The sequence below is a fragment of the Anarhichas minor genome, unplaced genomic scaffold (assembly GCF_050575085.1).
Source record: "Anarhichas minor isolate MPS153535 unplaced genomic scaffold, ASM5057508v1 ptg000021l, whole genome shotgun sequence".
Lineage (NCBI taxonomy): Eukaryota > Metazoa > Chordata > Actinopteri > Perciformes > Anarhichadidae > Anarhichas > Anarhichas minor.
The window spans coordinates 8,058,224-8,077,766 of NW_027466467.1; the positions used below are offsets into that span (position 1 = coordinate 8,058,224).

The window sequence follows — 19,543 nt, forward strand, 5'->3', positions numbered from 1 at the left end:
TCTCTATTGTCAAAGTGATTTTAAGGAAAAGTTTGTGCACACTTCATGTTGTGCTGTGCAGCTGAGAGCTCACTCTACTTTGTGCTGACAGATCAGCCTGGCATGCTTCACAAATGCTGTTTAATTAAGTGTGTGTGAGTGTGTGTGTGTGTGTGTGTGTGCGAAGAAGGCAATACTCCCTGTCAACGAGCTCACTTGTAGAAATTGGAGCTATTTGTCCGCCACTCGTTTGCTTTCCGGTTCACTTCTCATGGATGAAGAGTTTATTTTTTTCCCGTGGAGCGCTTGATGAGAACAGCGAGCCAAAATTGCTCTGCCAAGAAGACGCAGAGGGCATGCGAGAAGGCGTCAGAGAGAAATAACTGGATATGCTTTATCGGAAAGTTCCGGTTTCGTTTTCATGTGTCACGTGTCAAACAAACAGATGCCGTCTGACACGGAGACGGTGACGGGGGAAGATTGTGGCTTGTGCTTCTAAGTTGTGTGTCTCTGTTCACACTTGACTGAATGCGCTTATTTCTGCGTGGATCAATCCTGTCTAAACTTTCTGACACGAATGAATACCATCGCAAGAGGCTCTTCCAAGGGGAAGTCGGGTTCAGCTCCTTTCCACTGAGCTCACCTCTCCCCCGTGTGGGAACACAGACAGAGTTTTGTTTGCGACTGATGCTCGATACTGCAGTGACAAGGTAAACAGGAACTCTTCCTGCTGTTGCACAGTAATGCGTGCACAAACAGCTAATGCTTTCATCAAAGCGGATGTCTCTGCAGATTAGAGTGGAGGTGCAGACCAAGCACACCTCTTTGCTTCATATTGTGTGCGAGAAGGGAGACTGAGGTGAACTGATGTGCCTGTTTTTGTTGTTGTTTTCTTTTAGCACAACCTGAGGTATATTGTGTATTTCTTTTATCTGGTCTCCCTTTCTCCTCTTTCTCATTCCCTCTCCTGAATTTCTCATTGTGATGTTCTTCTTTCTAACTCTGTCCACTCGGGGGAGGAGGGCATATCGCCCGGGCCGTAGACAAATTACAGAAACGGCTCAGTGCTTTTTTTCCTTTGCGCCGCTTATGTTTCTAAGCGAGAGAGGAGAAAAGAGGCAGTGGGTCGCTTGCGGAACGGAAAGCCGGGGAGAAACGGAGCTCATTCGATTTAATTTCCAGACAGACAACAGTTGGAGGGGAGATGAATGGCGAGGCAGCAGAACGGAAGGAGTGCAAATGAGCAGATGGAGGGGCGAATAGTGTTTACAGGGACAAATTGCAGGCGGTGAGAAATGAGCAACAGAAAGCGCGTGAGATTGGAACACAGTTTTGCTGTTGATGCCAGAAATCCCAATGGATGCAGTACGGTCTTCACGCTGGTAGCCCGCTGAAGATCCACCTCAGTTTTAGAGGTCCTCACTGCCAAGATGGAGACGGTTGGAGTCTCCCACTTTGAGAAACCTATGGGTCACGTCACAGAGACGACGTCCATGTTTTATACATTCTATGGTACTCCAAGAACTGGAAGGTTCTCCTCAACATTGTCCAAAGTGACGCTAGCCCCACCCACGCTACAGCGTGACTGGTTGACTTTGAACCTTTTTGGGCGACGGGCAATCGAACAATTAAGCCAACAGGCTCTATAAGGGGACTGGTGGAGGTGGAGGAGATGAATAGATTAGAGGGGAACTGGCCGTGAGAAGAATAACGATTAGGGGACTTAGAAGAGAGTGGAGAGCTGTAATCAAATAAAGGATACCTGTAAATAGCCAAGAAAGATACCGTTGATGGGAGAAGATGGGCTTCTTTGTGCAGCGAGAGTGATGTAATGACACTCAGCGTTATTCAGTGATGGCACAAAATGATTGAACCAGTGTTAAGATAAAAGACCGAATAACCAGGAGCTTTTATCTTCTAGAGGCTGCATGTTTCCTGTTTGACAGCTCACAGGCTGACACGGGAGGAGTTTCAGTCCACAGTTGAGATCAACACCTTTTTGGAAAAGAAATGCAATTTTAGAAGCACAAACACGAAGTGATTGGTAGCACAGATGTAAACCAGCGGACAGTGTAATTCTGGTGGAGCTGGTCCCCGTAGGTCAGCAAATGTTTGAAGCTGACAGCCGCTGAATGATTTTTTTTTGTATTGAAATGACGACGTATTAAATTAGACGCTGTATTAAAAAAAAGCAAATGTCAGTAAAATGTCCTCAGTGTAGCAGGAATGTTTTTGTATGAATGCATGAGGAAGAAAGGTTCTGACACTGGTTATAACTGGCCGTCTCTCTCGCCCTCCTCAGAGTCATCAAATGCGTCTTTGTTGACCAATGCGGAGAAGATCGCCACTATAACCACCACTCACACATCTCAGCAGCAGGCTGCACCGGAGGCCAGGTAAGGGGCATGCTGGGAAATTGAGTGTTTTGAGCAAACATGTAAAGTCCTGTGTAAAAACAAAAAAAAAAAAAAGAAAAAAAGGCAGCAGAAAGTGTAAGAAGTATGCAGGAGAAATTCATTAGTAACTACCTGAAACACATTCAGTCACTGGTTTCTTTTGACACTGACTGCTTTATCTTTCTGTCCCAGGAACAACACCAAACCAAAACAGGAATCGTATGAATTTAAAGCGCCCCCGGGCCCTCCACCTCAAGCCCCGACACAAGTCTCAGCTCAGGTAAGGAAGGACACTCCAGTCATCCTCGAGTCACACATCCGTCCGTTTCATGTCTCCATCCAACACCCAGCAATCTGCGCTCCATTCCCACATTTGTCTTTTCATCCAGCTGTTCCAGCACCCATTCCTCCTCTGTCCCTTCACGCATCACCCGATATACATACTGTAGTCACCCACCTTCCCAAGGACAAGCAGAGTGCATTGTTATTTATTTATTATTGCTTTTCCGTCTACCTGCCGGCGTTATCGGACTTTCTGCATTAAGGAAAGCCTGTTTGCTTTCAAAGTAACCCCTCAGCCCACTGTGTTCACTGCTGAATTAATCTGGCGGGTGTGGAGATGGCTCGCTCAGATAGCATTGATCCCGCAGCAGAGGAGATTAGGAGAGCGTGAAGACGGGAGCTGCTTTGGCCGTCTGCCTGTCCTTGTGGTGCCCGGTCTCTCTCTCTATCTGTGCCCTCTCTCTTTGTCCACCCAGAGCCCAAAGCATCAATAATTCAGCATCCTTACACCACCTGAGCATATGCATGTACACACACAACACACACACAGCCTGGCACACCTTTTAGATGGTGTGACTTTCTTGAAGGTGGTATTTGTCCCATGCTCTCGAAATAGGACCCCACTTCAAAGGACACACACACACATACTTCAAATCTGAATCACAAACCTTGATGCGAAATGTGTCTTTCTCCCTCCCTCACTTTCTGTCTCTGTGTGTGTGTGTGTGTGTGTGTGTGTGTGTGTGTGTGTGTGTGTGTGTGTGTGTGTGTGTGTGTGTGTGTGTGTGTGTGTGTGTGTGTGTGTGTGTGTGTGTGTGTGTGTGTGTGTGTGTGTGTGTGTGTGTGTGTGTGTGTGTGTGGTCTCTCTTCAACAGGATTCTGAGTTCTACTCGGTGGACCTGGAGCGGGACAACAAAGGCTTTGGCTTCAGCCTGCGGGGAGGCAGAGAATACAACATGGACCTGTACGTGCTGAGGCTAGCTGAGGAAGGAGCAGCCGTCCGCAACGGAAAGATGAGGGTACGGGACAGTGATGTCACCAAGACATCATCCAATGTTTCCAAATATTACGCCTCGTTTAGTCACATAGGAGATGCCACAGACTGTGCTAAGTGCATTCGGTTTACTTGTCCGAGGAAGTAATACCCATACTCTGAAAACAGTTGTTATAAAGTCCTCTATGCCTCTCCAGGAGTTATCTAATATTTGTGAAAATAATGAAGTTATTTTCCAGAGCTGTGGTGTTTTGAAAGTCTAATGAAAGAAGCTGTTGAGTCGAGTTGTGGGAGTATTTGTTTAGCTTTACCCGTAAAGAGTAAAAGTCAGGGTATCTCAGCCTCCGCCGCATTGAATTTTCTTTTCCAACGTGTCTCTCACAGGTGCAATACAAATTGGCTGCTCAAATATTTTATTGAATTCTAAAATATTTAAATTTTTTCTATGTCTTCTTGTGTTCCTTGAAAATGAGACTTTAGTCTCAGTGGGACTTACTTTAAATAAAGGTTATATGCAACTGTGACAGCAATAGTCATACTTTAAGTGGAAAACAATGAATTAAATATTAAACTGCATTCTTTGGATCCACCCAAAAGATCTCCTGGGGTCCATTTGGACTGTTTTGGCTTATTATAACACATAAATGGACAGTTCACTCGATGGTTTTGGTCGATTTTACTTTGGCAGCTTCTATATCCAGCCATGTAGCTTTAGATGTAGAGCTGAACCATTTGGTTAAGAAATATCCAATTGCTGTTATTTAAACTGATATTGCAATTGCGATACGATTTGCAATGTTAGAGGGAATGATGTGTTTTTTTCCGTATTCTCATTTTTCATTGATAGACATTGTGTGATGAGGTACGCTACCAAACAAAGACATTTCCTCAAGTCCATAGAACACATAGAGAGACATTTGCATGATTCTCCAAAAACATCCTTGTTGCCCGCTTAGTAACAGTGCCTTTCAGATAATCCACCACATAGAGGAACACTTAATCCTTCGGTTTGTCTGGAAAAAAACACCAAAGCTGGCCATATGGGGTTCGTACGGTGCTGCACATTTTTACACTTAATAGCACCACAACTTGTCTCCAAAGGGATTCATTTACTGTACTGACTGTGGTGTGATAATCCCCTGCTCTCAGGTGCAGTGCAGTTAAGCCAGTGGACTGGGGGGGGGGGGGGGCTGATGACACAGTCTCATAGACTTTACAGCCATCAGAATAATATTATCTTTCAATATATTTGCGTGTGCATAATGTACCCTCCCCCCCAATTACTGCAAGCTCTGCTTCACTGAATAAAACAGGGCTGCCTCCAGGCTTCAGCACACAAGAGGTTCACTGTGTGACTGCAATATCAAAACACAAGGCAAACGTTAGACTCATGGAGCATACCTGCAAACAGAATATGCACATTTTAATTGATTAATGTTTCTCTATTAGCTCATGAAGTGGCATTCATACATGCTACAGAAGCTGCCATGAAAATGTAATATTTAACCTTTACTTTGATTAACTGCTGAAGTCAGCAGCACGGTCCCCTGGGCTGCTCGATTGACTATACGAGGGGTTAATCGGCGCGTTCGCGTGTGATGTACGACATATGCAGAGGGGGCCTGTCGACAGTTGCTGTTTGCATGTGAGCTACAAGGGAGTTTTTGGTCCATGTTAATATGCTGCACTGAGGAAGTGTGTGGGTGTGCATGTGTTAGCACATTATATACATTTGTGCTTGTGCACCTTATTAGCCGAGATAATAATAGCAGCAGCTCTGTGACGGGGAGAGAGGTGTCAGTGAGAGATCCATATTCTGCCAGAGAGGAATTCCCTCGGCGCTGACAGCGCTGTCAGAGAACTTGAGGCGTGGAGGCAAAGAACCGGGAAGCAAAAAGTGTTTCTTCTGGCTCCCGTTCCCCCCCCCCCCCCCCCCCCCCCCTCTCTCTCTCTCTCCCTCCCTCGTTTTCCTCTCTCAGCGTCACAGTTGCTGCTTTTCGACGCGATTTTCCCTCTCTGGAAACTGTTGATTTAGAAAACATGTTTTTGTGTCTTTTATGCGATTTTGCTTTCAGAGGATTCCATATGTAACTTCTCCTCATTCTGTCCTCCCTTCTCCTTCCCTTCTGCTGCCATCGTGTCCCTTTGAACCTTCGTGCCTGTCATCTTTCCTCTTGTGTACTTTCTCCCCCAACTGTCACTTGTTTTCTGCATTCTGCCTTGCTCTGTTGTCTTCTCTCCTTTTTCTGCCTTTTCTCTCTCTCTCTCTCTCTCTCTCTCTCTCTCTCTCTCTCTCTCTCTCTCTCTCTCTCTCTCTCTCTCTCTCTCTCCTTCACCACCTCTCATTTACTTCTTCTCCCCTCCATCTTTGTGACGACTCCGCCTCCCACCTTTTGCTTCCTCCCTCTCTTCTGCCCCTTCCCGGTCCTCTTCCTCCCCCCCCCCCCTGCAGGTCGGCGATGAAATCTTGGAGATCAACGGCGAGAGCACCAAGGGCATGAAGCACGCGCGAGCCATCGAGCTCATCAAGAGTGGAGGCCGGCGCGCCCATCTGGTGCTCAAGAGGGGTGATGGCTCTGTGCCTGAATATGGTGGGTCAATCTACGAAAACATTCCCTTCTCCCCCATCTTCACGCCCTGAGCCAGGGGACACCCAGTGGACACCCAGTGGACGGTGGTGGGTCGAAGGGGAAAGAACTATATTACCCTCCGAGGACCCTTCGCCCATCCCTGGGACAAACCCACCAGGGAGGGGGAAGGGCTTGCTTGGTCTTGGGTCTCTTTCTGGTGGAGGTCACTACTGGGCTTTGGGATTTTTTTTTTTTGGGGGGTGGGGGGAGCAGGGGTGGAGGTTGTTCCTCTGGATGCTGTTGCCCTCCCCCCCCCCCCCCCCCACCCTCCTGCTGTCACCTGCTCTCAGTTTCCATGTCATCCCGCTGTCACTTTTCACCTTCTGGCCACTGAGCAAAAGCACTCTGCTGGGACTTTAAATGGTGGTGGGTCTGATTCCAGTGCTACATGAAAGTAGAAACAGTAACAGTTTACAAGGTTTGAATGAGCAGAGTAGTGGAAGATCAGTGTTTCTTGTTATATTGAGGGCTCCAACTCCTCATTTAACACGTATTTAAGCGTTAAGAGGAAGGAAACCTTGATTCTTTGCATCCCGTGATAAAATGGGACATCTCGCAGCTTTGGTTAGGACGTGACACAAACGTATTTATGATATTTATTGAAGGTGAATGTAAGCTACTGAACTCTTAAGGGTTTTAAGTGAGTGAACTGTATTGAAAAGAAAAGGCAATCTGATGCTTTTTTTGTTTTGTTGCTATTTTAAAGCATTTTAAAATCTCACAATACTGTGCTTGACATTACTCACTAATCCATGGATTTTATTTGCACCCACACTGTTAATGTCATTGAAAAGCTGTGACGATAGGAACGCCACCCATCTCCGTTCAGAAACGAAAAAGAGTCGCTCCAGTTCTATAGACGTTTTGTACAGTGATGAACAGAATAGAGGCATTTTTACAAGTATTTTTGTTCCGTGTACAGAGCCATGATCAAAGCCACATATTAATGGATCAAAGTCTATTGCTGCATGAACTTGTCAAAAGTGTAAATTGGATTTTTTTTTTTTCTCCCTTCTATTGTCTATTTTCCATAATATTTATGGAACCTTTGTTTTTTTTAAATCGTACTGACCAGTTCTGATTGATAGTCACGAGTCATCCTAAATGTTTTTCTTTTTGTTACTTTTTGTTTTTCAGTGGAGTCTTGAAAAATTCGTCAATGTAATTTTATTTGCGCTCAGAATGTGCTGTCTTAACCTGCACCGATGTGACATCATGTGAACTTGTATATTTTTGGATCATTGTTTGTACTCTTTAGTTGGCACAACCTTTGACAGTCTCGCCAGTATTGCTTTTGATTTCTGTCAGCAATGTGAAACTGCTTCATACGCTGTCGTTTGTGGCTGTGAGTCTCACTGTCTTTATTTTTCTGGTGTTTGGGTTTCTGCTGCTTCTTTGTCCACATGTGTAGGTGTGTGTGGGTTAGTGTGTCGGGAGTGTGTGCGCGCGCTTGGTTCCAGGACTTTTCTCTGTAACTGATGGGTTCCACTGACGGGTTTGGGCAATTTCCTGGACTGTCTCTTTATTCTGAATGACTCAATGATCAAATAAACACTTTTTTTTCATTGAAAAATCGACACAATAATTCTCCTTTTCTTCCTTCAAGTTGGTTCCAAGCGATCTAAACCCTGTGCTCTTCTCTTTTCTTTCCTTCCGTATTGCACTGGGCTCTTGTCTTCCTTCAGGATTGGTCGTTCCCCATCTCACTGCATGTATGAGAAATGACAAGATGGGGGAGGCCTCTGTCCTCCAAAATCAGACCACGGTTTGTAACTGTCCTCCCATGTCGTCTGGCTCTCCCGCCCACTTCCTGTCTCTCTTCTTCTCTGTCTCGCTCCTTCGCCATCCTGATCTCTGTGTGGTGTGGCCTCAACTCACATGTGCCCCATGCTCTACTCCATACATGCAAATCCATGCACCCGGAATACATCGCCAGTACCGCCGCTGCCGTAGCCGCTGTTATGGATATTTTATGCAAATGTCAGCACCAGTTGCATTTAACCTCTGGGCGAAACGTCCACGGGTGAAATGTAGCGTGTTCATTTGTTCTTTCTACTTACCCTACTTTAGCCCATCAAAGAGCATCCTTTTTGTTAATAGTATCAGTTGTAGTTGTATTCCTGCAGTCATACTTACAAGTAGAAATGGGTAGAATAACTCTAAGGTTTAACCATAGGATTCTGATAAACAAAGCATTGTGGTGGCTGCATATGTAGATGGTTTAGTGAGACCTAAGGTAAAAAAAGGCAATACTCATTTAGAATTATCTTGAACTTTTAATTCTTCTCGACTTACTAAAATGCCACCTAAAGTGCACACACTGTCACTGCAGCACAGCAATCATTTTTGGATCTCATCGTGAGCTTTTTATTTGCTTTAAACGTTTACAAAGTGTCTAAGGCATCATGGCAGCGCATGAAAGAGCATGGCTACTCAGTGCACTCAAGCAGCATCATCAACATGCAGCACAGTGGCAGTGACTGTAACCGGCCTCCGTTCCAGCCATTCTGCTCCAGAGAGGTGACCCCGGTCAGACCTGGGAGCAGGTTTGTTGTGGGTAACAAGTCTCTTCAAGCACTGGCTGCCTCTCTGTCACTGCCTTTTATTCTCATGTGCAAAGTACACTAATGTTTTTTTTGTTTTTTTTTACCATTGGCTGTTGCTGTGCCATCCAACAACTAGCCATCTCTGCTGGCATTAACATCCGATTGGCTTCCATTTGGAAATGTTCTCAGCTTGATGTCTGAGTGATTGGGCATGGTTGATGTGAAAGCAGACCGCTTTGTAAGAGTCTAGATGCATGTTTGATCCCCGTGCCCTCGTCTGTATGTCACTCTGTGTTACAGACGGCAGCGCCAACGACGGCAGCGCAGCAGACCCAGCCGCAGGGTTACAAAACGCTGCGGAAGTGAGCGCCCTGTCCGCGACCAACGCGCCATCGGAGTCAAGCAACCCACCAGAACCCCAACAATCATCCCGGAGCAAGAAGGCGCCGACCAGCTCCGGCGCCGGCAAGCACCACCATTCCAACCACCGCCACCGCTCCCCCAACAAGAAAACCAGCAAGGGAAAACACAAGGGGAGGAAGTCCACGGAGAAGAACGTGACCAAGCTGTTTAAGAAGAAGGATGACAAGCGAAGTGACGGCCACCGCCAACATTCCAGCGGGCACCACCGTAGCCGCCACCGCTCACCCGACAAGGTGCACGGCCGGTCGCGCAGTGCAGAAAACACCCTGGATCAAGGCGGACGCCGACACGGCCGCTCCCCCGACAGACGCCGCGGTCAGCAGTCCTCCTCTAATCAACGCCGCCGCTCTCCTCACCGCTCTCCTCACCGCTCTCCGTACCGCTCTCCCTACCGCTCGCCGCGCCGCCACAGGTCCCCCCACCGCTCTCGGAACCACTCCCCCACCAGACGCCACGCCCATTCCTCAGAGCCTTACCGCCGCTACGGCTCCCCAGAGAGACAGGGCCGCAGCAACGAGAAGCCCAACGGGGACAGGGCCGTGTTGAAGGAGCCGCCCAGGACCCCTGAACTCAGCTTCACTCTCGAGGACAGCGTCCTCCGTGAGCCCCCGGCCCTGGACCGCCTGAACAGGGAGGCCACGCTGCCGCCGTTTCGCAGGGATGAGCGCCTGTTCGGGGAGGACAGTCTGCTGATGAGAGCCTCCTCCACGGAGAGAGCCTACAGGGGGGACACCCTGCTGAGGGACGTGGCCTCCCGCGGCCAGAGAGACGCCTTCAGAGACGTCAACTTGCCCAGAGTGCGCACCCCCGACTCTGACTCAGCCTTCCAGAAGTACAGCTCGCTGCTGAGGGGGCGCTCACCGGAGAGGGATGGCCGCTACGGCAGCCGGGATAGTTCCCCCCGCGCCGCAGTACCGAGCCCGCAGCCTGGGACGAGACATCACCCCGATCAGGAGCTCCAGAAGGGACGACTCGGAGGACGAAGAGGACGATGACAATTTTGTTGCGGCCAAGGTGAGGGAGTACTACAGCACGCTCAAGACCGACAGCAGTCGTTCGTCCGCCCTGCCTGAGCCCAAGAAGACCTACAAGGATAACCCCAAAGACCTGAGTATCTGAATGGACGGCTGTCAGCCAATCAAAACCACCACCCACAAACACCTCAAGTACTCAATCACATCACCACTTAGTTCTACAGAAATGCACCCAATTATGAACACACACATAGACACACCGACACCGACACACACACACACACACACACACACACACACACACACACACACACACTGTATGTAACAATGTTGAGTTACTAACAAGGCAGTGATTCCAAAATGACTTCTTTTTTTTTCTTGTATGATTTCCCCCATTTCTATTTTCTTCTTTTTTTTCAGTTAAGCATTCTACATTTACAGTTACTCAGACTTTTCCAGAAAATGTAAAACCATAAAAAAACAATGATGTGCCTAACAGTTCCATTAACGAGCAACATTTTGTTTTTGATTTGATATGTGACGGGCGTTTTGTGCCGCACTGTCAGATGATGAAATGTATGTACTTTTCCACGAGGATCCCGTGGAAGTACCACGCACCTGGATCATGTAACCGGTGCTCACAATGATGCTGTGCATGTCTTTACCGGTTCCAATGTCTCTCTCTCTCTCTCTTTCTCTCTCTCTTCTTACTCTCTCTCTCCCGCCTTCATTCTCTCTCTCTCTCTCTCTCTCTCTCTCTCTCTCTCTCTCTCTCTCTCTCTCTCTCTCTCTCTCTCTCTCTCTCTCTCTCTCTCTCTCTCTCTCTCTCTCTCTCTCTCTCTCTCTCTCTCTCTCTCTCTCTCTCTCTCTCTCTCTCTCTCTCTCTCTTCCCCCCAGTGCCACTGTTTTTTAGACATTTGACCAGACTATAGCACAAGCCTGCATTTGTTTGTATATTTTTGACAGTTTGCAGTATGTGTACATTCAGAGGTGATCATTTTAAATGAATGAAGGGAAAATTAAAAGTTAAACTACGATGATGATGTTAAAATAAAAATAATATATTCAACGAATAAACAGGTTTGCGCTTTTTTGTTGTTGCTTCACAGCCATTAGAACCATTTTGATTGAAGTCATTAATGTTCCCAACAGGGGAACAATACACATGGGAGGGTGACTTTCATAGCAAGGCAGATATCGGGTGACAGGTAGAAAGTGTCTGTGGAGTACTGAGCTCTCATTTGGGCAAACAAAAGAGGCTGACGTTATCTCATGCCTCCCAAAAGTGTGTGTGTGGAAATAAAGTCTTTGAAGAAAAGTAAAGCGCGGAGCTCACATCCTTTCACAACATCAAAGCCTGGATAGACCAGTCTTGAAAAATGTTCCTCCTCTCACTGCTTACTTTGATTTGTGCCTTTTCTTTGCCCTATTTCTCCCGTTGTCCTCGACACTCCTTCCTCCTCTTCCCGTATCCGCTGAAAGATTTTTCATTTGATAGAGAACAGGCGGCGTAGAAGCTGCGACCCTATTTCAGGACGGTGACGGCGGTATGTGGATGATGATGGGGGAGGGCTGTGTGTGTGTCCCCCCCAGAGGCAACAATGGGGGGAGATGAGAGAAAAACAGCAGAGAACAGAGTGGTCACTCCTGGTGACCTGTGAACGCCAGCAGGGATTTACTGCTGCAGAGAAATGAAATGTGTTGTCTGGCATTGCTTGATGCTGAGACGCAGAGACAGAGGAGGCACAGCATGCGTTTGCAACTGCTGCATCCGATCCAAGAATTCCGTTTTGAGACACTGCCATTTCAGTGTGCAAGATGGCACGCGTGATTACTAATATGTACAATAAACGTCTGTTACGGTCACGTTCCCTCAATGCATTGCACATATGTCTGCTTTAGAACTGTGAACAATTTCTGAGCTTTCATCATATGAAGTTGCTACAACACATGCCACGGTACTTAATGCCATATGTTCAAAAGCATGCATTCAAGATTACCCCATGGACACAATCTGTGCAGCTCATAAGAGGAAATGGGAGGCAGAGATGAAGCATCGCGATCAAACGGTAACACAGCAGAGCTTCATTTTTGGCCCAGTTTCTCTGCGATTCAACAGGGCCTCCATGCATTTCACTCCTGTTGATGCAATGATCTGAAAGTGTTTTTTACACAACTACATGTATGGATCTGGCTTCCTGCATTCCAGCAGGACACGGGCATTGCAACTCATCTTGAACATTGATTACAAGAAGGGATCTTATTTTAAATAAATGCCTATAATTATACAGTTAGGTCAATTATTTACTTGTGTAAGAATGGGGTCTCATTCAGGACGTACTGCCATCTGCAAAGAGACACAAAGGAGATGTTTGTACCCTGCAAACACGTCTCCCTTCCCCCCCTCCTCTCTCACAGTGGAGGGGGCGCAGCTCCTAAATAATGGATGTAATCCACTTTCCAGCAGCGAAACTCTCTCCTCCCCTCTCTTTTACATCTCTCGCTCTATCTTTACCGGGACATACTCCTATCCTTCTCATCATCAAATGCACGAACAGAGCTCCTTGTTTTATTGCTTGTGCGACCCCGGAGATGATTAACGGCACACGTCTGGTGACAATTCATCATGTCAGTGCCAGGCAGGAGCAGGAAGAGACGGTGTAATGAAAAGTCCAATAGCGACATGCCTTACAGCCCAGGGCGACGTCGAGCCTCCGCTCTCCCATCAGCTCGGCTCCAGGTGCTCCCGCTCCGACCTTGGAGACGCTCTGCTCCCCCCCCCCCCCCTCCGTTGCCATGGAAACAGCAATGCGACGGGCTCTCTCTCCTCCGGTCCTTCCTGGAGCAGACAAGAGTTGTAGATGCGTAAACAAGGCTGAGGGAGAAAAGTAAATGAAAAGAAAACGAGAATGTTATTTTTGGCTGTGTGCTCAGGATTTTCGAGATGCCTTCACTGAAGAGAGGGAGGAAGTTACTTCTCTCTCATGAAGCTCAGCATCCTGTTCAACAAGCCTGTTTGTGGTTCCCACCGCTGTCATGTTATGGACGTCCACGCCGCTGCGATGTAGTAGCTGTTCTTTGTCCCGATACTGTATCTGTCTCATGCTCGGCTGTGCGTGGGAAATCGGCCTTCTCGGGGATGGAGGTGTGGTGGATGAATGTGTTCTGGCTGCTCAAAAGGGCATTTCATGCAGTGCGTGTCGTCTTATCACGATTAGAGCAGCAGCACACGAATGGGATATGGTGGGAGTACATGTACCGCTTGAGACTATCGTGGTGGATGGTTTTATTCAGTAGAGAAATGGCTGCAGCCTCCTGCAGTTGTCACACTAATCAATCAGCAGCTGGTACCCACAGACGCAGCTCCTCATAAGATCAGAGTCGGTTCTTTTTTTATTAAATTGTGTCTTCCGTCAGTTGGAGCCATCCAGGTTTTTAATTTTATCCCAGCACTAATTTGATAGACATCTTTGTCAAACCAAAGACCCCAACTTGATTGTTAAATGCTTTAACAGCTGGTAGCTTTGTGATTGCAAAACACCCTCAGATTAAACAAATAATAGAAATCTTACCTAATACTCTGGTTTAGAGCACTTATATGCATTTATTTGTATTTACACATCAGAATACTTGAGGCTGTATAAAGACACTTTCTTTAAAAAGCTGCACTAAATAATGTTTTCAGTCATGGAGGCAGCGTGTCTCTGTGGATGACTGTCGGTCCACCACCTTTGTTCAAACAAATATCTCAACTATGGATTGCTATGAATTTGTGTACACCACCATAAGGTTTTGGATGGATTGCTGTGAAATTATGTGTCAATATTTCAGGATCCAGAGGATAAATTCAAATTACTTTATGACCCTCTTTACGTTTCCTTGACTTTGCCAGCAGGTTAGTTCTTGGCAAAAGAAGAGGATGGTTTTATATTCATCAGGTGGCCAGAAACACACTGTTACTCAGTGACTGCGGGATGGGCTCATTTTGCTAACACGAGAGTTGTTACTACTGTCATCCCATCAGCGGCTCAATGGACTATGCAGCACCAGCGCTTGGTGACTTCAGAGGTAAGCCACACTCAGGAGAAGTCCTTCAGTTTGGGTCCCCAAAAAGTGACTTTTGACTTGATCCAGAGGTTCCTGAGGTGGCTCCTTAAGTAGAGGGTCTATGTCCCCACCATGACCACTGCAGCCACTCCTTTAGAGATGTCAAGACACTGAACTCTCGCCTGCCCCTTGTATGTGTCCCTCCTGGCTTCCCTCCTCTGTTGAGTTGTGAGCATGCCGGCGTGTCTAACGAGTAAAGCAAATCCTCACCTGTGCTGCGTGTGATGAGAAGATTCAAGTGTTCTTCTCCTCCATTCTCACAACTAAATCCCTCGTCCCTTTTCATGCACACGGTGTTCCTGATCAAAGGCACATTACAGCACACCTCATTGTAACACTAATTATATGTCTTGAGAGTGACTCATCCACTCTTAAAAAAAAAGAAGTGGCACTCTGAAGGCGGCCTCAGACTGACCCAATAAAATAGTTATATTGTCATAAGAAATGCATGCCTAAAAGTTGGCTTTCCCTGTTGCACTGTTGAATGATTCATTTCAAACTTTGTGTGAGGCCGTGGGTCATGGAAAATACCTTCTGATCCGTGTTTGTGTTCAAACCTTTTTCAAACTAAATGAATAACATTGAGATTTTCAACAGTGTTGAGACTATTTGTTGAGTCTGTAAATGAACTTTTAGTCACTCTCACTCTTAAAGAGCGAGTGAAGAATGAGCCTTTTACGAGCAGGTGTTGAAATGAGGACATTAGAAATAGTCCCTTTATGTCAAGCAGCCCTGCTGTTCCGTGCTCAGGCCACGCCCCCCCCCCCCCCCCCCCCCCATATCAGCCATGTGATCAAGAGCATCAGAATGCAATGTGTGCGTTCTGACTGTGTGATCCACGCTGTGTGTGTGTGTCTGTGTTGTCGTCAAACCCAGAGAGGAAATCAGTCATGTGTTCAGCGCGGGTCGACAGGCAAACATGCTTCAAAGATCTGCTTGGCTTTCAGCATCATTTCTTTTTTTAGATTTTGACAATGTCAGGTTAAATATTGATGCTCCGAGGTTGCTTCAAAGGAGTCGTGGAGGGGAGGGGGGGGGGGGGGGAAGTTGGCAACATACGGAAGTTTGTATTGAGATTTTTCTAAGTGGGTGAGGAATTTGGAAAAGACAAGAAGGAGATTAAATCTATTCTTGCTTTACTTTTATAGTTATACACTTACATATATGTCCAAATACATAGAAAACATACCTACAAATATACATTTCTGAATGCACAACCTGCTTCATGAATATTTACACGGGACAGAGGCAATGCAATTGACATACAACATTTTAATGTTTCAACGGTAACAAATGTAACCATGTTGAACCTCTCCCTACACATTTGATCTATGTGCATCGTGATATTATGCAGGAGGGGTAGTTTGCTGTGATGAATCTTAGATGAGTAAGAAGTCAGTTGTATATGGAGGTAATCATTAACAGTGGATATTTTCAATTTCGTTCTGCCTTGTTGGACGGTGCCCGTTCAGCCGATTGCTTGGCCTCCGGTATCCAAACGACTTCACGCTCAACGCTGCACTTCCTTAGGTCCTGATCAACGATCACGCAGAGACTTCCTCCATTTTAGTTAGATACCGCCAATGGACATGTGGATCCACCACCATTGGCTGACATGTGGTTGGTTGGTTAAACTGTGGCAGGACCACTGTCTTTGGCTGGTGGATGTAAACAGGGGTGAGCGCTGCTGCACACAGCTGTTGCAGACAGCTGCTGCAGGCTGCTCAGAGATGTAACAAAACATGCGGTCCAGTGGTTCTCATAGATGCTGACTGTGGCAACTGGTTGGCCGCTGAGTGATGTGATGTTGGTACATGATTTATAGACCTTTAAGAGCTCTTACTGAGTGGGCCCGATGCTTCCGTCATCGATCACTTGACTTAAAGAGCAACTCTGATTGGCCAAAGAAGCAAGGAGAGGAAACGCTCTCTACTTTGACCTGGCTGATGCACAGGACTCAGCTGAAGAGGGGCCCTCGTCGTCAACCTGAGTGGATGAGTGCTGCTTCTCGTTTTCATCGATGAGAAGGCAGAAGAGGAGAAGTTTGATCAGTACACACCGCAAATACACAGTGGACACAGATGGGATGAGTTTAAAAGAATACCACAGTACAGACTAATTTAAATAATAATGTCTGCCACTGGTGGTCTCAAAACAATAATAAAGGACAGACTTTGATGACGTGGTGAAGAAGCGTGGGATCACGGTCTTCATTATTAAACTTCCACCATCGCCAATGACCTATCTGACGTGACTCGTCAGAAACCATGTTCACGGACAAGGTAATGTATTCAAGTTTTATTCACTTTACGTTTGGTCATGTTATGTTATTTCATTCTAATGCAATAGCTGCAAGTAATGTTAGCTAATGTAATGTTAACTATAGTTAACTATAGCTAACTTACTATTGGATGAGTTGACGACATACAGCTACTGTAGCTAACGTTATGTGGTGAATTAAATCGTATGAGTAGCTGAGCGCTGTTATCACTGGGCAAAACAATGTTACTAAATGTAACTTCATAAGTGCGTTGAACGTTGTAGCGCTATAACGTTGCAGCACACATGAATAAATAAATTAGGTCTCTGCTGGATTACTGTGTTCCAAATTGGCACGCAATTGACCTTTCGCTGTCAAAAAGGCATTTTTAACAATGTCAGTTAGAGATAATTTAATGGAAATAATAGTTCTGGAATATCAGAGAGAAGTAGACAGAAAGGACCACAACATGCATCTGAGAGCTACATTGACAATATAATTTGTCGGCAGAGTATTATCAATGAGGACGCCACGAAAATCGAGGGCACAGCTCAGCAGTCCCAATGCCACAGAATGCCTTCTGACTTATGTGAAGACTGGACTGTGTTGCATCTTGTCTAGATCTGTATCTAGAGGATGTGGTGTTCTGAATTGTGGGTCTTCTGTTTGTTATGTTCTTCCTTGTTTCTTGTTATTCATTCGGGTTTCGTGTCTCCTTCTTTTATTTTGTAAGTTCACTCTCCCCGTGTGTCATGGTCTGGTTTTGCTTTCTTGCCTTTGTGTGTTTTAACACCTTTATTGATTGCCTGTCAGCCCTGCAGTCGCAAGACCACCTACTCACCTGTTCCCACTTCCCCATCAGTCAGAGACTACATGTACCAGTCCAGTTCCTCGGCTCCTTGTCGGTTTTTCTTCATTTGTTTGGAGTTCTGATCCAGTTTGCCTGCATCCTTGCCTGCTGTTTCCGGCCTGTTTTGTCGGACACATGCCCTTTAAGCTATTTCTATGCATGTGTAACTATTCAATCGTATCCTCTGGTGTTTTCCCAGATGTTTGAACCACTAGAGGGAGTAAAGGGGATATGACGGCATTGACAGGCGACCAAATGAAACGTACCTTTACCTTGAATACAATTACAGATGTAAGGAATGTAAGTATACAACTCAACAAAATGTGTTCAAGAGGTCTAGTCCTTTTAAAACATTTTAAAATAGAAAGTAGAAATGCATATGATACCTTTAACCTAAATGAGTATAAGACACTACACGAAATCAGGTTATTCGGATTAAAATAATTTAAAATTACACAGAAATTACTGTAAATAAGTAAAGTAACCACACCCAGGTAACATAAATGTATTTAAAAAGAATAGAAATGAATCATGGGTTAAAAGTGAAATGCAAACACAAAAATGTGCTTTAGTGAATATGTGGAGTATTTTAATGAGGAGTTATTATTAGGTGACTTATTACATCTCACAACAAGGAGGCACTTTATTCTGGCAATCAGAACTCGACTGATTAGCTGAATAAATGACCCAATTTGAAATATTAGTCATTTCCATCAGTAGTTGTACTGTAATGACTTGGGGTTTGTGAGTAATATGTTTTCGTCGAAATGTTAACATTTTGTGTCGCCATAATTTACACTCCATGGCCAGTGAAATGTTGCCATGGTTCCCATTATAATACTGGGTAATATCCTCCACACTTCAGTTTTTCCACTCACTCATCTGAATAATTTACGGGGCTACAATTACTACAGTGTGGACAAATTAATGTTACGTTTCAACAACATGAAATGAGGCTGTGTCTGTACAGTATCTTCTTAAAGGTACAGTATCTCCTTCTTCACCTGTACTAGAGATTTTTAATAATCTGTAGTCTGTCATCCAATGGCGCTGTCATAATAAATTGCCTGGGTGCCCCTTAACACAGAAAGGCATTTTTTCTAAAATGTTTCAAACTTTAATTAAGAAGACATGAACAGTAAATATCAAGAACAGGTTAATGAGCTTCAAAGTCATTTCAACTGTTCTTGCTAGAGAGTCTACTTTTTATCTACATAATGACAGATTAAAACTACATGTGTTTGTGTCCCACACTGTCATCTTGTGGCCAGTTTAAGACCTCTCACTCACCCGCCCCAGCACCATATAACTGTCTTGTGAAGCTTTGAGAACAGACGGTTCGCAGAACATATCGTCACCTCCCGAGCTATAACTCAAAGCCTCGAGTGTGACCGATGCTCTAAAATGAGAGCAATCTGCTACTATTTACCGGCGCCATTCTCCTTCATAACGCCAGGGTGTCACACATTCAGTACCTGAAGGCCAAGGACTCTGTCAGAGAGAGACGGATCAATACGTCACCATAGGAATTTGTGTGTATGTGTTTGTCAGGGTCAGGAGGAGATGATGATGGTCTCCAGCTTCTTTGTTCGTGGTATTGATTGAGTCTAACACAGTGAGCATGTCGCACGGTAGCGCTCGGGGTCGGTAATGTTGAGGCAAACCGCCTTAACACCTTCTGTTGCTTGTATGAAACGGTTTAGGAGGTTTACTCAATAAGGTTGACTTCAAGCTGTTTAAAAAAAAAAGATTATACTTTTTTGGGGGGCTAAAAAGTGTGCATCCAAATGTGAAAAATGCTTCTTTCTACATCTCAGATACATTTTTCTCCCTGTATTTCAAAGAATACGCACCAAATATCGACCGAGCTCTACACTTTCTAGTGATTCATCTCGTTGCACTGGAGATGAGTGGATAACTCCTATCAGTGGAGTTGCGCACACTAAGTTTCCTTTTTCGAAGCTCTGTGCACCTCCAACACACGCATTCGCCTACTACTAAAGGTTTTGTAAGACATGTGAGACTGACAGATGATTTAGTGAGTGATGTAAAAAGTCTTCCAGCAAGGACACAGAAAAGATGGGAGGCCCTGCGTGGGCTGA

The 19,543-nt window shown here is 45.6% G+C and overlaps 1 protein-coding gene and 1 pseudogene across 2 annotated transcripts in view; both read left to right on the plus strand.

Moving 5' to 3' along the window:
- Window positions 1-7,854, plus strand: part of magi1b (membrane associated guanylate kinase, WW and PDZ domain containing 1b) — a 113,590-nt gene extending 105,736 nt beyond the window's left edge. For both annotated transcript variants that reach the window (XM_076095766.1, XM_076095767.1), the window contains exons 19-22: window positions 2,282-2,375; window positions 2,568-2,655; window positions 3,533-3,676; window positions 6,104-7,854. In XM_076095766.1, coding sequence (XP_075951881.1) covers window positions 2,282-2,375; window positions 2,568-2,655; window positions 3,533-3,676; window positions 6,104-6,292 — 515 coding nt within the window. In that variant the 3' untranslated portion in view covers window positions 6,293-7,854. The remainder of the gene's footprint in view (window positions 1-2,281; window positions 2,376-2,567; window positions 2,656-3,532; window positions 3,677-6,103) is intronic.
- On the plus strand, window positions 7,685-11,274 carry LOC142955011 (uncharacterized; annotated as a pseudogene).
- The last annotated feature ends 8,269 nt before the right edge of the window (window positions 11,275-19,543 follow it).